This window comes from Hyla sarda, chromosome 12 (genome assembly GCF_029499605.1).
Source record: "Hyla sarda isolate aHylSar1 chromosome 12, aHylSar1.hap1, whole genome shotgun sequence".
In the NCBI taxonomy this organism is placed as follows: Eukaryota; Metazoa; Chordata; class Amphibia; order Anura; family Hylidae; genus Hyla; species Hyla sarda.
Window position 1 is genome coordinate 16,631,686 of NC_079200.1, and position 16,612 is coordinate 16,648,297.

Genomic DNA, 16,612 nt, shown 5'->3' on the forward strand with positions numbered 1-16,612 from the left:
TGTTTCCCAACCAGGGGTGCCTCCAGCTGTTGCAAAACTACAACTCCCAGCATGTTGGACTATATAGTAGTATATAGCATAGGTCAGTGTTTCCCAACCAGGGGTGCCTCCAGCTGTTGCAAAACTACAACTCCCAGCATGTTGGACTATAAAGTAGTATATACGGTAGTATAGGTCAGTGTTTCCCAAACAGGGGTGCCTCCAGCTGTTGCAAAACTACAACTCCCAGCATGTTGGACTATATAGTAGTATATAGTATAGGTCAGTGTTTCCCAACCAGGGGTGCCTCCAGCTGTTGCAAAACTACAACTCCCAGCATGTTGGACTATATATTGGTATATAGTATAGTTCAGGGGTCGGCAACCTGCGGCTCCTGTCCCGGTCCCGGTCACCCTTTCCTTTACTTTTACTTACCTGCCCTGGTGCCATTAGAGCGGAGTCTCTTCTTCCGGGGCCACGCGGATCCTCACTGTCATGTGACAATGTAACGTCACATGACAGTGACGTCGCCGGCCTGCGCGCTCAGTCGAGGAGCGCCGCCGGGAGAGGAAGACGCCTCGCGAGGAGCTGGTGAGTACCATTACTCACTTGCTTAACCCCTCACCCCGCGGCAGCGTTAATGCTGCCGCGGGGTGAGGGGTTAACGCTACCGCTGCCATGTGGTGAGGGGTAACTTAACCCCTCACCAGGCTCATCCCATGGCAGCGGCAGCGTTAACGGTTGGTTAACCCCTCTCCCCAGCCTTCCCCAGGCCTGGGCCTAAAAAAAGCTCACCCCAGGCCTGGGCCTAAAAAAAGCCCACCCCAGGCCTGGGCCTAACTAAAAAAGCCCACCCCAAGCCTGGGCCTAACTAAAAAAAAAAGCCCACCCCAGGCCTGGGCCTAACTAAAAAAAAAGCCCACCCCAGGCCTGGGCCTAACTAAAAAAAAAAGCCCACCCCAGGCCTGGGCCTAACTAAAAAAGCCCACCCCAGGCCTGGGCCTAACTAAAAAAAAGCCCACCCCAGGCCTGGGCCTAACTAAAAAAAAAGCCCACCCCTGGCCTGGGCCTAAACATTGTTAAGTGAAAGTCCTTTTTTTCTTCAGATTGACAGCTGACTGCACGATCCTGTATATATAGCATTAAGGTAAGAAACAATATATGCAGTGTTATATTTGTTTTAAATGTTGCAATGGTTTTGCGGCTCCTAAATGTTTTTTTTTCCTTCGGAAACGGGTCCAAGTGGCTCTTTTTGTCTTAAAGGTTCCAGACCCCTGGTATAGTTCAATGTTTCCCAACCAGGGGTGCCTCCAGCTGTTGCAAAACTACAACTCCCAGCATGCCCGGACAGCCAACGGCTGTCCGGGCATGCTAGGAGTTGTAGTTTTGCAACAGCTGTAGGCGCTCTGGCTGGCAAACACTGGTATAGTATATGGTACAACATTCCGGGAGTTGGAGGATTGGTTGGAGAAATACCGGCCATTGTATTGCCGGTATTAACCCCTACAGGACCCATGACGTAACGGTACGTCCCGACACCCTGGGTCTTAAGGACCAGGGACGTACATTTACGTCATGGGCAGTTTTAGTCCCCGCCGTGCGCCGGGCGGGGATCGGAGCGGGATGGCTGCTGAAATCATTCAGCAGGCATCCCGTGCAAATGACCAGGGGGGTCATCAGACCCCCCCATGTCGGCGATCGCGGCAAATCGCAAGTGAATTCACACTTGCGATTTGCGCGATTCCGGGTCATTACGGGTCTATAGTGACCCGGTGACCCGCAATGTAAGGGGGATCGCGGGTGTCTAAGACACCCACGATCCCCCTGAAGCGATAGGAGTGAGGTGGCACGGGTGCCACCCCTCCTATCCCTGCTATTGGTGGTCTAGACGCGACCACCAATAGCAGATCGGGGGCGGGGGGGTTTACTTTCGTTTTCCCCGTCCTGCCCTCCCACAATAGGCGGGGCAGGACGGGGAAACGACGGGGACCGGCGCCGAAGATCCACTTACCGATCCGGGCGGGCGTCGGAGGCTGCAGGCGACAGAGATCGGCGGGCGGCGATGACGTGCGGCTGGATCCGACGGAAGCCGGTGAGTTGCCTAGCAACATCTGGAGGGTACAGTTTGAGACCATTATACAGTGGTCTCTAACTGTAGCCCTCCAGATGTTGCAAAACTACAACTCCCAGCATGCCCAGACTGCTGTTTGGGCATGCTGGAATATGTAGTTTTGCAACAGCTGGAGGGCTACAGTTTGAGACCACTATATAGTGGTCCCTAAACTGTAGCCCTCCAGATCTTGCAAAACTACAACTCCTAGCATGCTCAAACAACTGTTTGCTGTCAGGGCATGCTGGGAATTGTAGTTTTGCAACAGCTGGAGGTCCACAGTTTGGAGATCACTTTGCAGTGGTCTCTAAAACTGTAGCCCAACAGATGCAAAACTGCAAATCCCAGTATGTCCAAACAGCAATCAGCTGTCTCGGCATGCTGGGAGTTGTAGTTGCGTACCTCCAGCTATTGCATAACTACATCTCCCAGCATGCCCTTCGGCGATCAGTACATGCTGGGAGTTGTAGTTTTGCAACAGCTGGAGGCACACTGGTTAGAAAATACTGAGTTAGGTAACAGAACCTAACTGAAGGTTTTCCAACCAGTGTGCCTCCAGCTGTTGCAAAAGTACAACTCCCAGCATGCACGGTCTGTCAGTACATGCTGGGAGTTGTAGTTTTGGAACAGCTGGAGGTTTGCCCCCCCCCCCCCCCCCCCATGTGAACGTACAGGGTACATTCACACGGGCAGGCTTACAGTAAGTTTCCTGCTCCAAGTTTGGGCTGCGGCAAATTTTTCGCCGTATCTCAAACTTCTAGCGAGAAACTCACCGTAACCCGCCAGTGCGAATGTACCCTAAAAACACTACACTACACTAACACCTAATAAAGAGTAAAACACTACATATACACCCCCTTACACTGTCCCCCCAATAAAAATGAAAAACGTATTGTATGGCAGTGTTTCCAAAACGGAGCCTCCAGCTGTTGCAAAACAACAACTCCCAGCATTTCCGGACAGCCACTGACTGTCCAGGCATGCTGGGAATTTAGCAACAGCTGGAGTCACCCTGTTTGGGAATCACTGGCGTATAATACCCCTATGTCCACCCCTGTGCAATCCCTAATTTAGTCCTCAAATGCGCATGGCTCTCTCTCACTTTGGAGCCCTGTCGTATTTCAAGGCAACAGTTTAGGGCCACATATGGGGTATCTCTGTACTCGGGAGAAATTGCACTACTAATTTTGGGGGGCTTTTCCTCCTTTTACCCCTTAGGAAAAGGAAAAGTTGGGGCTACACCAGCTTGTTAGTGTAAAAAAATAAAAAAAATTACACTAACATGCCGGTGTTGCCCTTTACTTTTTATTTTCACAAGCGTTAAAAGGAAAAAAAAGACACCCAAAATTTGTAACGCAATTTCTCCTGAGTACGGACATACCCCATATGTGGATGTAAAATGCTCGGCGGGGGCACAACAAGGCTCAGGAGTGAGAGCGCACCATGTACATTTGAGGTCTAAATTGGTGATTTGCACAGGGGTGGCTGATTTTACAGCGGTTCTGACATAAACCCCCCCCAAAAAATACCCACATGTGACCCCATTTTGGAAACTACACCCCTCACGGAATGTAATAAGGGGTACAGTGAGCATTTACGCCCCACAGGTGTTTGACAGATTTTTGCAACAGTGGTCCGTGAAAATGAAAAATTTTATTTTTCATTTGCACAGCCCACTGTTCCAAAGATCTGTCAAACGCCAGTGGGGTGTAAATACTCACTGCACCCCTTATTAAATTCTGTGAGGGGTGTAGTTTCCAAAATAGGGTCACATGTGGGGGGTTCCACTGTTCTGGCACCACGGGGGGCTTTGTAAACGCAGATGGCCCCTGACTTCCATTCCAAACAATTTTTTTTCCCAAAAGCTCAACGGCACTCCTTCTCTTCTGAGCATTGTAGTGCGCCAGCAGAGCACTTGACGTCCACACATGGGGTATTTCCATACTCAGAAGAGATGGGGTTACAAATTTTGGGGGGTATTTTCTGCTATTAACCCTTGCAAAAATGTGAAATTTGGGGGGAAACACACATTTTAGTGAAAAAAAAAATTTTTTTTTTACATATGCAAAAGTCGTGAAACACCTGTGGGGTATTAAGGCTCACTTAATTTCTTGTTACGTTCCTCAAGGGGTCTAGTTTCCAAAATGGTATGCCATGTGAGGGTTTTTTGCTGTTCTGGCACCATAGGGGCTTCCTAAATGCAACATGCCCCCCAAAAACCATTTCAGAAAAACGTACTCTCCAAAATCCCCTTGTCTCTCCTTCGCTTCTGAGCCCTCTACTGCGCCCGCCGAACACTTTACACAGACATATGAGGTATGTGCTTACTCGAGAGAAATTGGGCTACAAATACAAGTATACATTTTCTCCTTTTACCCCTTGTAAAAATAAAAAAATTGGGTCTACAAGAACATGCGAGTGTAAAAAATGAAGATTGTGAATTTTCTCCTTCACTTTGTTGCTATTCCTGTGAAACACCTAAAGGGTTAAAACGCTGACTGAATGTCATTTTGAATACTTTGGGGGGTGCAGTTTTTATAATGGGGTCATTTGTGGGGTATTTCTAATATGAAGACCCTTCAAATCCACTTCAAACCTGAACTGGTCCCTGAAAAATAGTGAGTTTGAAAATTTTGAGAAAAATTGGAAAATTGCTGCTGAACTTTGAAGCCCTCTGGTGTCTTCCAAAAGTAAAAACACGTCAATTTTATGATGCAAACATAAAGTAGACATATTGTATATGTGAATCAAAATTTTTTTTATTTGGAATATCCATTTTCCTTACAAGCAGAGAGCTTCAAAGTTAGAAAAATGCAAATTTTTCAAATTTTTCATCAAATTTGGGGATTTTTCACCAAGAAAGGATGCAAGTTACCACAAAATTTTACCGCTATGTTAAAGTAGAATATGTCACGAAAAAACAATCTCGGAATCAGAATGATAACTAAAAGCATTCCAGAGTTATTAATGTTTAAAGTGACAGTGGTCAGATGTGCAAAAAACGCTCTGGTCCTGAGGTGTAAAATGGCCTGGTCCTTAAGGGGTTAATATAAAAATACAGTCTGGGTGGCCAAAATACCGGCTGTGCCGGTAAAATACCGTCCAGGTGGCGACCGTACCACCACCACTAGGGGGAGCTTACTGCATATCTAAAGAATCAACCAATGGACTGACAAGTAATGGTGCCAGCAGAGAATCCAGGCTCTAAACAGAAGGAAAAAGGAGATGAGCCAGCTTAGATGTTTGTCCTGTTCCCATCACAAATACTTTGGTATCCTATCAAAAAGGAATGCTGACTTTTTGCTAACATAGGGGGAGATTTATTAAAACCTGTGCAGAGGAAAAGTTGCCCAGTTGCCCATAGCAACCAATCAAATAGCTTCTTTCATTTTTAACAAGGCCTCTGCAAAATGAAAGTAGCGATCTGATTGGTTGCTATGGGCAACTGGGCAACTTTTCCTCTGCACAGATTTTGATAAATCTCCCCCATAATGGGTCAAGCGTAGTCAAATTGTGACCGTGTTTGGTCCATTTCGTGAACATATATGCCGTGTGTGCAAGACTCAAACACATGGTTGTAGAGGCAGAGAAAAAAAAAAGAAGAAAAGAACAGAGAATGGCGCTAATTTAGTGGTCCCTCAACATACAATGGTAATCCGTTCCAAATGAACCCTTGTTTTTTGAAACCATCGTATGTTGAGGGATCAGTGCAATGTAAAGAATAGGAAGTTGTACTCACCTGTCCCCGCCGCTCCGGACCGTCACCGCTGTCGCCGCGTCCCCGTGATGTCCCCTGCCGCTCCGGAACGTTTCTGCTTCCCGGGATCGTCGGTCTCATGTCGCCATCATCACGTCACTACGCACGCCGCTCCTATTGCATGACAGGACGGCGCACGCGGCGACGTGATGACGTCGATGGAGAGCGCCGGCGATGCAGGGGATCCAGAAGAGGAGCTCTGGAGCCCCGCGGACAGGTAGGAGACCATCACCGGAGCACACGGGGCACTGTAAACGGCTATCAGGTGGCAGCTGAAGCAGTCTGCGCTGCCGGATAGCCGTATAGGCGATGGCCCCGACATACAAAAGCATCATATGTTGATGCTGCCTCTGAGAGGCCATCGCATGTTGAAATTATCGTATGTCGGGGCCATCGTAGGTCGGGGGATCACTGTAGTGCCGTTACCAGGTTATGCAAAAGAGAGAGGGGTACGGGGAGTAGAAGGGTATAAGCCCTTACTCACTTGGTGGTGTTGCACGTCAAGCACAACACTGTGGAGCGCTTGCAGGATTTAAAGGGAAACTGTCACTAAACTCCCCCCGCACTAACCAGAGGTACTGGCTGGTAGTGCGGGGGACGCTGATCAATACGCTGCCTATCATGCCCGGATCCGTTCCGCCATTCGCCCGTTACAAGGCTCCATCTGGCACTGTGACGTCAGCGCCGCTCGTCCGCAGCACCATCGGCTTATGAATATGCTCTCTGCCGACACCTCTGTCCATTTCAGGAACTGTCCAGAGTAGAAGCAAATCCCCATAGAAAACCTATCCTGCTCTGGACAGTTCCTAAAATGGACAGAGGTGTCAGCAAAGAGCACTGTGGTCAGACAGAAAGGAAATTCAAAAAGAAAAGAACTGCCTGTGGAGCAAACACCAGCTGATAAGTACTGGAAGGATTTATATTTTTAAATAGAATTTATTTACAAATCTGTTTAACTTTCTGTCACCAGTTGATTTAAAATAAGATGTTTTCCAGTGGAGTACCCCTTTAATTAATGCAAATTTTGGTGGCCACTTCTTGTCTGTACAGTTAGGCAAACAGTTTCGGGGTACGTAGAGTAGCGGAGGATGAGGGTTTCCTGGCAGGAATGCCCTTGTCCGAGAATAATCCGACTTCTGGAACGCTCATCAATGGATAAAAGAATACGTGTTTTCTTTTTAGTGTTTTTATTTTAACACATATAGAAAATAACAAAAGTATCAGCGGACAACGCTTTTCAAAGGATACTTCCTTCTTCATCAGGTTCAATGGACCTGATGAAGAAGAAAGTATCCTTTGAAAAGCGTTGTCCACTGATACTTTTGTTATTTTCTATATGTGTTAAAATAAAAACACTAAAAAGAAAACACGTATTCTGTTATCCATTGGTGAGTGCTCCAGAAGTCGGATGAGGCTGGGTTCACATCATGTTTTCATCCATTTGGGACCGAATACGGCTGGTGGGAGTTAAAACCGGGCGCTCCCGTATCCCTGCCGTATGCCGCTCGTATGTAATTTATTTCAATGAGCCGAACAGAGTGAAGCGCTGACTCCGGTCGGCTCATTTTTGCCTCGTATGCAGCTTTACCTCTGGACTTAAAACCGTACGGTCGGTTACATACGGACGGCATACGGCAGGGATACGGGAGCGCCCGGTTTTAGCTCCCCCCAGCCGTATGCGGTCCCGTTTGGCTGAAAACGTGATGTGAACCCAGCCTTATTCTCGGTAAACCCTCATCCTCCGCTACTCAAAAACATGGTTGACCAAGTCTAGGAGTTCGTCGGCATCAAGCCGGGCTGTATGTCGGCATAGCGTTTTGGCGGGATTCGTACGTACAGCACGAAGGAGGGCACAACTTGTAATGTGAATGTAGTTTAACCCTTTCCTTGCGTACTTAGATACAGGGTAAGAGCAATAAACTGAATGTTTGGCCCAGGTGAAAGAAGACCTATGTCTCCGCAGGTAGGTGCACACCATCTGTAGACAGACAAGACAGGGCTATTATTGGCCGGTACATAGCCTTCTAATTTGGTGAACAAACAGACCCCGACACCGGTATCACCTAGAGAGTTCAGCTAAGTATTTTCAGTATTACCTGCACTCTGACGTCCTTTCGCCGGGTGGACTCTGCCCTCTGCATTGTCAACAAGGCTATTTTCACCATTTCTTCACCATTTCACAGTAATATAACACTGGTCAACAGCTTTGGCTCCCCCCCCCCCCCTTACCCCTACCTGCGTCATCCGTGTAATTTTGTGTTGCTACAGAGATGCTGATGGGGTCAAAGATCACAGGGTCTGCCCTGAGCGGCAGGCCATATAATAGGCGGCTGTAGGAAGTCAGACATCAGCTCAAGAGAGCCAAGGCAAGTAAACAACCTTCTAAGAGCTCCACAAAGAGATGGAGAACGGGATGGATGCCCTCCACCACTCTGGGGTCCAAATGGTCCAATATCTCCAGATCAACTACAAGAGTTCCCAAGACTGGTTCATGTTCATCTCTTTTGCTGCTGATCTGAGAAACACCTTCTTCATCTTCTTTCCCATCTGGTTCCACCTGTGTGAGTCCGTGGGCATCAAACTCATCTGGGTGGCGGTGATCGGGGACTGGCTCAACCTCGTCTTCAAATGGTGAGTAGGGTCGTCAACTTTCTTGCAAAAAAAAAAAGTATTTGCATAAATAATTATATATGCGTGACATCACAGGATACACATATGCGGGGGAAATATTGTCCTATTCTGACCCCTATTACTTTTTTATTTCCCCTTGTAAGGGCCTTTATTAGGGCTCATTTTTTGCGCCCCCATCTGTAGTTTTGAACAGGACCATTTTTGTTTTGATGTGACTTTTTGATCGCTTTTTCTTTTAAATTAAATTCAAGAGTTGCATTTATTTATTAAAGGGGTACTCCGGTGGAAATTTTTTTTTTTTTTTTTTTTTTTTATCAACTGTTGCCAGAAAGTTAAACAGATTTGTAAATTACTTCTATTAAAAAAAATCTTTTTAGCAGCTGTATGCTAAAGAGGAAATTCTTTTTTTTCTTGTCAACAGTGCTCTCTGCTGACACCTGCTGCCCGTATCAGGAACTGTCCAGAGCAGGAGAAAATCCCCATAGCAAACCTATCCTGCTCTGGACAGTTCCTGACACGGACAGAGGTGTCAGCAGAGAGCACTGTGGACAAGACTAAAAAGAAATTCAAAAAAGAAAAGAATTTCCTCTGTAGCATACAGCTGCTAAAAAGTACTGGAAGGATAAAGATTTTTTAATAGAAGTCATTTACAAATCTGTTTAACTTTCTGGCACCAGTTGATTTAAAAAATGTTTTCCACCGGAGTACCCCTTTAACTACAAATCCCAGCATGCCCTGATACAGCCTGTGCTCTGCAGCTGTCCCAAATGAAAACTACAACTCCCAGCATGTTGGACTATATCGCAGTATATGGTATAGGTCAATGTTTCCCAACCAGGGGTGCCTCCAGCTGTTGCAAAACTACAACTCCCAGCATGTTGGACTATATCGCAGTATATAGTATAGGTCAATGTTTCCCAACCAGGGGTGTCTCCAGCTGTTGCAAAACTACAACTCCCAGCATGTTGGACTATATCGCAGTATATAGTATAGGTCAATGTTTCCCAACCAGGGGTGCCTCCAGCTGTTGCAAAACTACAACTCCCAGCATGTTGGACTATATCGCAGTATATAGTATAGGTCAATGTTTCCCAACCAGGGGTGCCTCTAGCTGTTGCAAAACTACAACTCCCAGAATGCTGGACTATATCGCAGTATATAGTATAGGTCAATGTTTCCCAACCAGGGGTGCCTCCAGCTGTTACAAAACTACAACTCCCAGCATGCCCGGACAGCCAACGGCTGTCCGGGCATGCTGGGAGTTGTAGTTTTGCAACAGCTGGAGGCACCCCTGGTTGGGAAACACTGGTATAGTATATGGTGCAACATTGTGGGATGATTGGTTGGATAAATACCGGCCATTGCGTTGCGCGTATTTTTAATATAAAAATACCGACAGGGTGGCCAAAATACCAGATGTGCCGGTAAAATACCGGCCAGGTGGCAACCCTAATGGTGAATACGTTGTAGGAATCTTCTACAATATTACGGTAATAGAAGGTCTGGTTGAGTTACTATGGTTCATATTAGGGTGCGTTCACACGGCCGTCTGTCCCCATTTTGTCCCCCGTTTAGGTTCCGTTGTTGCTGCCTGTAAACGGATTACAAACGGTTGAAAAAAAATAATCCCATTAATGTCAATGGGATTTTTTTTACAATCCTTTCACATCCATTTGCACCAGTCTGCGCTCATTTCCATTTTTTTTTTTTTTTTTCTGGGAGAAAAGACTGTGCATGCAGTATTTTTTCTCCCGTCAAAAAAAAAGAAATGGAAGAAAACACGGATAAAGTAAATTTAACAATGAAGTCTATGGAAAATGGACGAGCCTTTAAAGTCATCCGTTTGCATCCGTTTTTTTCAATCTGTTTTTGATCAATTCAGTTTTTGATCCGTTTTTACTTCTGAGCATGCTCAGAACAAAAAAAAATTTTTGGGGGGGTTTGTTAACTGAACAATGACGGATCCAAATGGATACAAATGAATAACATCCGTTTGCATCCGTTATTGTCCGTTTTATTTTTGACGGGAGAAGAAGGCGACGGGTCTAGACGGCCGTGTGAACGCAGCCTTAGTAGTCACAGTTCTTGAAGGTGCCCAATCTGCCGCTATCCAGCTGTAGCAAAACCCAAACTTCCTGCATGTCCTTAGGATTTCCAGGTCTGCAAAAAATCCCCCCCCAAAAATCCCAATCCTTCCAGTACTTATCAGCTGCTGTATAATACACAGGAAGTTCTTTTCTTTTTGAATTTCCTTTCTGTCTGGCCACAGTGCTCTCTACTGACACCTCTGTCCATATCAGGAACTGTCCAGAGCAGGAGAGGTTTGCTATGGGGATTTGCTCCTACTCTGGACAGTTCCTAAAATGGACAGAGGGGTCAGCAGAGAGCACTGTGGTCAGACAGAAAGGAAATTCCAAAAAGAAAAGAACTTCCTGTGCATTATACAGCAGCTGATAAGTACTGGAAGGATAAAGATTTTTTAATAGAAGTAATTTACAAATCTGTTTAACTTTCTGGCACCAGTTGATTTAAAAGGAAATGTTTTCCAGTGGAGTACAACTTTAAGGATTCGCTCCAGGGTTGAGGTTCTTTTACTAAAATATCATATTAATATCATTATGAGAAATTACCTAATGTTTTCTTATTGGTTAAAATAAGATTTGCTATTAATAATTTTGCCATATTAATAATTTTGCCATAGACCGTAAAGTACATGCCGGAGAGTGAAATCCATCTACGAGCTACAGACCACTGCATGTTATTGTTACACATATATCCCGAACGTATGGTCAATAATTCCAATGTGCGAAGGGAGCGGGCGGGGTGAAACCACAAGTGTTTTCATTGAATGATTTTCCTGCTATGACAAATCATAGACTTTCAGTCAGGTGGACAGGATAGTAACAGCATATTCTGTCCGGCCAATAACTAAAGGTGCGACATTTAAATGGGCACTGTCAGATACAAAAACTTTTGCTATGTTGTAAAGCATGTATAACCAATAGGATTAGCAATTGTTTTCATTAGAAACTTTTCAGTATTTCATACCAAAAATCCAGTCAAACAACTGCCCCCCCCCCCCCTGCCTGCTTGGACACATACTAGTCCTGCTGTGTCCATGAGTCATCACCTATGTCATGGACACACTTCCTTGATTGACAGCTGTGAGCGCAGGGCTCCTCCCACTGTCAGCTTGTGTCCCGCTACTGTCAGTGAGGACAAGCTGGGAGTTGTAGTTTTGCTAATGCTAGGGGAGATGTGAGGAGACAGCATACTGAGGGAGGGGGCGGAGACCTGCACAGTGAGGCCACGCCCCCTCCTTTAGGAGGAATTCAGACTAGTGAGATAAATTAAAAGTGTAAGAAAAAAAATAAAGGTGCTAGACACATAAAAATTAGATGTACATGGTCAGGATTAGGTACTAAGTCATATATTATAAAACAAAAAAAATGTTGTTGAATCTGACGGGTACACTTTAAAGGGGTATTCCAGGCAAAAACTTTTTTTTATATATCAACTGGCTCCGGAAAGTTAAACAGATTTGTAAATTACTTCTATTAAAAAATCTTAATCCTTCCAATAGTTATTAGCTTCTGAAGTTTTCTGTCTAACTGCTCAATGATGATGTCACGTCCCGGGAGCTGTGCATGATGGGAGAATATCCCCATAGGAACTGCACAGCTCCCGGGACGTGAGTCATCAGAAAGCAGTTAGACAGAAAACAGCAACTCAACTTCAGAAGCTAATAACTATTGGAAGGATTAAGATTTTTTAATAGAAGTAATTTACAAATCTGTTTAACTTTCCGGAGCCAGTTTATATAAAAAAACGTTTTGGCCTGGAATACCCCTTTAAGTTCCCCCCCTGCTATGTGCAGAACTGAGTCATTCAGGCTTTAAACACTCTGCTGCCGTCTACTGGGAATTTAGTAGAATTGCAATGGATTTAACTTTCCTAATATGACAGCTGGACATGTAATAAATATGTATTAGTTTATTTTTAGGGGGTGCCTGTTTTTGAGATACCTTAAATTATCTGCCTATGGTATATTGGCTACATCTCATATCTATCTATCTATCTATCTCATATCTATCTGTCTATGTATCTGTCTCATACCTATCTATCTCATATCTATCTATCTATTTCTCATATCTATCTATCTCATATCCATCTATATATCCATCTCATATCTATCTATCTCATATCTATCTATTTCTCATATCTATCTATCTCATATCTATCTATCTATCTATCTATCTCTATCTATCTCATATCTATCTCATATCATTCTATCTATCTATCTATCTATCTATCTATCTCATATCTATCTATCTATCTATCTCATATCTATCTATCTCATATCTATCTATCTATCTATCTCATATCTATCTATCTTATATCTATCTATCTATCTCATATCTATCTATCTCATATCTATCTATCTCATATCTATCTATCTCATATCTATCTATCTATCTCATATCTATCTATCTATCTCATATCTATCTATCTCATATCTATCTCATATCTATCTATCTCATATCTATCTATCTATATATCTCATATCTATCTATCTATCTCATATCTATCTCATATCTATCTATCTATCTCATATCTATCTATCTCATATCTATCTATCTATATATCTCATATCTATCTATCTATCTCATATCTATCTTTCTCATATCTATCTATCTATCTCATATCTATCTATCTATCTATCTATCTCATATCTATCTATCTATCTCATATCTATCTATCTATCTATCTATCCATCTCATATCTATCTATCTATCTATCTATCCATCTCATATCTATCTATCTATCCATCTCATATCTATCTATCTATCCATCTCATATCTATCTATCTATCTATCTCATATCTATCTATCTATCTATCCATCTCATATCTATCTATCTATCTATCTCATATCTATCTATCTATCTATCCATCTCATATTTATCTATCTATCTATCCATCTCATATTTATCTATCTATCTATCTCATATCATATCATGTTCTTCCTTCATATTTCTCATTCCTTTCACATCCACTTCTGGCTCAGACGCTGCCAAGTGTAAAGCATCTCTGATCTATAGATTGTATGGATTCATCAAAAAAAAAAAAAAATGTTGCCCAGTTGCCCATAGCAACCAATCAGATGGCTTCTTTCATTTTGCAGAGGCCTTGTTAAGAATGAAAGAAGCGATCTGATTGGTTGCTATGGGCAACTGGGCAACTTTTCCTCTGGACAGGTTTTGATAAATTTCCCCCTATATACCTAAGGATCTGGGGATAATAAACATGCTCATGTGAGAGTAGAGATTAAAGTGTTAATAATTCCTTATAGTAGTGGTCCCAAACTGTGGCCCTCCAGATGTTGCAAAACTTCAACTCCCAGAATGCCCGGACAGCCGTTGGCTGTCCAGGCATGCTGGGAGTTCAAGTTTTGCAACATCCGGAGGACTACAGTTTGAGACTACTGCACAAAGGGATGACACAAGAGGAAAGCCTTGATTTACCTTTCAGGGACAGTGTGGATCCTTTGGAGAAGGCAGACAGGGTTTTGATTGTTCGGGCATGCTGGGAGTTGAAGTTTTGCAACATCTGGAGGGCCACAGTCTGGGACCACTGCCCTATAGGATTCCACTGACAATCCTTATATAAGGTTTTCTTCTTCTTCTGCAGGATCCTGTTTGGGCAGAGGCCGTACTGGTGGGTACACGACACCAATTACTACAACAACATGACAACCCCCATCATCCAGCAGTATCCTGTTACCTGCGAGACCGGACCAGGTGAGAAATCCTCCGCTCTCCCATTGGTTCCCCATAGCAGGTAGACCATACACCCGTCACTATAAGAAGCCGTATCTGATTCCATCAAACCAAAGAAACAGACCAATACACCAACGTATCCACATAGACCCTCCACCTATATATATCCGGTTATCATGTAAGATGATATATATACCTTGTGTCCTCATAGGGAGCCCCTCAGGCCACGCCATGGGGTCTGCCGGAGTCTACTATGTCATGGTGACCGCACTGCTCACAATCCTGCTGGACAGGAGGCGAAAGACCACATTCACCAGCAGGTAAGTCATATCAATAAAGATTAGGGGGGATAGATATATAAATAAATAGATGATAGATAGATAGATAGATATGAGATAGATAGATAGATATGAGATAGATATGAGATAGATAGATAGATATGAGATAGATAGATAGATATGAGATAGATATGAGATAGATAGATAGATATGAGATAGATAGATAGATATGAGATAGATATGAGATAGATAGATATGAGATAGATAGATAGATATGAGATAGATAGATAGATACGAGATAGATAAATAGATATGAGATAGATAGGAGATAGATAGATATGAGATAGATGTGAGAGAGATAGATATGAGATAGATAGATATGAGATAGATAGATATGAGATAGATAGATATGAGATAGATAGATATGAGATAGATAGATAGATAGATATGAGATAGATAGATAGATATGAGATAGGTAGATATGAGATAGAGAGATATGAGATAGATAGATATGAGATAGATAGATAGATATGAGATAGATAGATTAGATTTTCCATAATAGCGGGCTCTGTTGCTCTATTGTATTGATGGCGTTTCCCTCTTTCTAGATGTCTCCAGGCTTCTCTGTGGGCCGGATTCTGGGTTGTCCAGGTTTGCGTCTGTCTGTCACGAATTTTCCTGGCCGCGCACTTTCCCCATCAGGTGGTGTGTGGAGTCATATCAGGTCAGTATTGTCAGTATATAGAACAACCCTCAATATAACAACCTGAGCCTATAGACAATACTAGTCGATTGGTCCCTCTGCCTGTGAGTCGATTGGTCCCTCATACTTTTCCCTGGAGATAAGTGGCGCCCAGTTTTCTGGTGGCCCATTTTCCTCCACTTCCATAAATGTAGAATGGGGGGGGGGGGGGGTGTTGGCATTGACCCTACTGATGGACAACCAAAACACCTTCATGATAAAAATGACTCAAGACGTTGCGCACTCATTACTGACCGTTCTTATTGTAGGAATGTTGGTAGCTGAAGTTTTTGGGAACGTTCAATCCATCTACAAGGCCACTTTGAAGAGATACGTGTCTACGACGCTCTTCCTGTTCTTCTTTGCCTTGGGCTTCTACTTGGTTCTGAAAGCGTTGGGGGTGGACCTCCTGTGGACACTGGAGAAGGCCAAGAGATGGTGCGACCGGCCCGAGTGGATCCACATTGACACCTCTCCTTTTGCCGGACTGCTGAGGAATCTCGGGATCCTCTTCGGACTCGGACTGGCCCTCAACTCCCAGATGTATAAGGAGAGCTGCCAAGGGAAGCTTTCCAACCGGTTCACATTCCGGATCTGCTGTATTGCGACTTCTTTGTTCGTTCTCCATATTTTTGACAGCTTTAGGCCTCCTACGAAAGTCGAGATGGTCTTCTATGTCCTCTCCTTCTGCAAAAGTGCTGCTGTTCCCTTAGCTTGTGTCGGGATCGTTCCTTACTGTATATCCCAAGTTCTTACCAAGAAAGAGAAGCTTCTATAAGAGATGGTCAACCGGCCATTGTTGTGCATCCCATACTGGACATGTGTAGGACGGTATTATTCCAACATGGTTGCCATCTGCCGTACGTAGGGTCACCACCTGGCCGGTATTTTTATATTAAAAATACCGGCAATGTAATGGTTGGTATTTATCCAACCAATCCTCCAACTCCCGGAATGTTGCACCATATACTATACCAGTGTTTCCCAACCAGGGGTGCCTCCAGCTGTTGCAAAACTACAACTGCCAGCATGCCCGGACAGCCGTTGGCTGTCCGGGCATGCTGGGAGTTGTAGTTTTGCAACAGCTGGAGGCACCCCTGGTTGGGAAACATTGACCTATACTATTTACTACTATATAGTCCAACATGCTGGGAGTTGTAGTTTTGCAACAGCTGGAGGCACCCCTGGTTGGGAAACACTGACCTATACTATATACTACTATATAGTCCAACATGCTGGGAGTTGTAGTTTTGCAACAGCTGGAGGCACCTCTGGTTAGGAAACATTGACCTATACTATATGCTACTATATAGTCCAACATGCTGGGAGTTGTAGTT

At 44.1% G+C, this 16,612-nt stretch overlaps 1 protein-coding gene across 3 annotated transcripts; it reads left to right on the forward strand.

Annotated features, from left to right (window-relative positions):
• Window positions 1–5,551: 5,551 nt before the first annotated feature.
• G6PC1 (glucose-6-phosphatase catalytic subunit 1) lies at window positions 5,552–16,255 on the forward strand. Of its 3 annotated transcripts, none has more exons than XM_056547897.1 (6): window positions 5,552–5,740; window positions 7,810–8,477; window positions 14,167–14,276; window positions 14,467–14,575; window positions 15,142–15,257; window positions 15,545–16,255. In XM_056547897.1, the coding sequence occupies exons 2-6, from the start codon at window positions 8,248–8,250 to the stop codon at window positions 16,051–16,053; spliced, it is 1,074 nt and encodes a 357-aa protein (XP_056403872.1). In that variant the 5' UTR covers window positions 5,552–5,740; window positions 7,810–8,247; the 3' UTR covers window positions 16,054–16,255. The 3 variants fall into 3 exon arrangements, with proteins under 3 accessions (XP_056403872.1, XP_056403874.1, XP_056403873.1); XM_056547899.1 differs by having other exon boundaries at window positions 8,115–8,477; XM_056547898.1 differs by lacking the exon at window positions 5,552–5,740 and adding an exon at window positions 6,047–6,063.
• The last annotated feature ends 357 nt before the right edge of the window (window positions 16,256–16,612 follow it).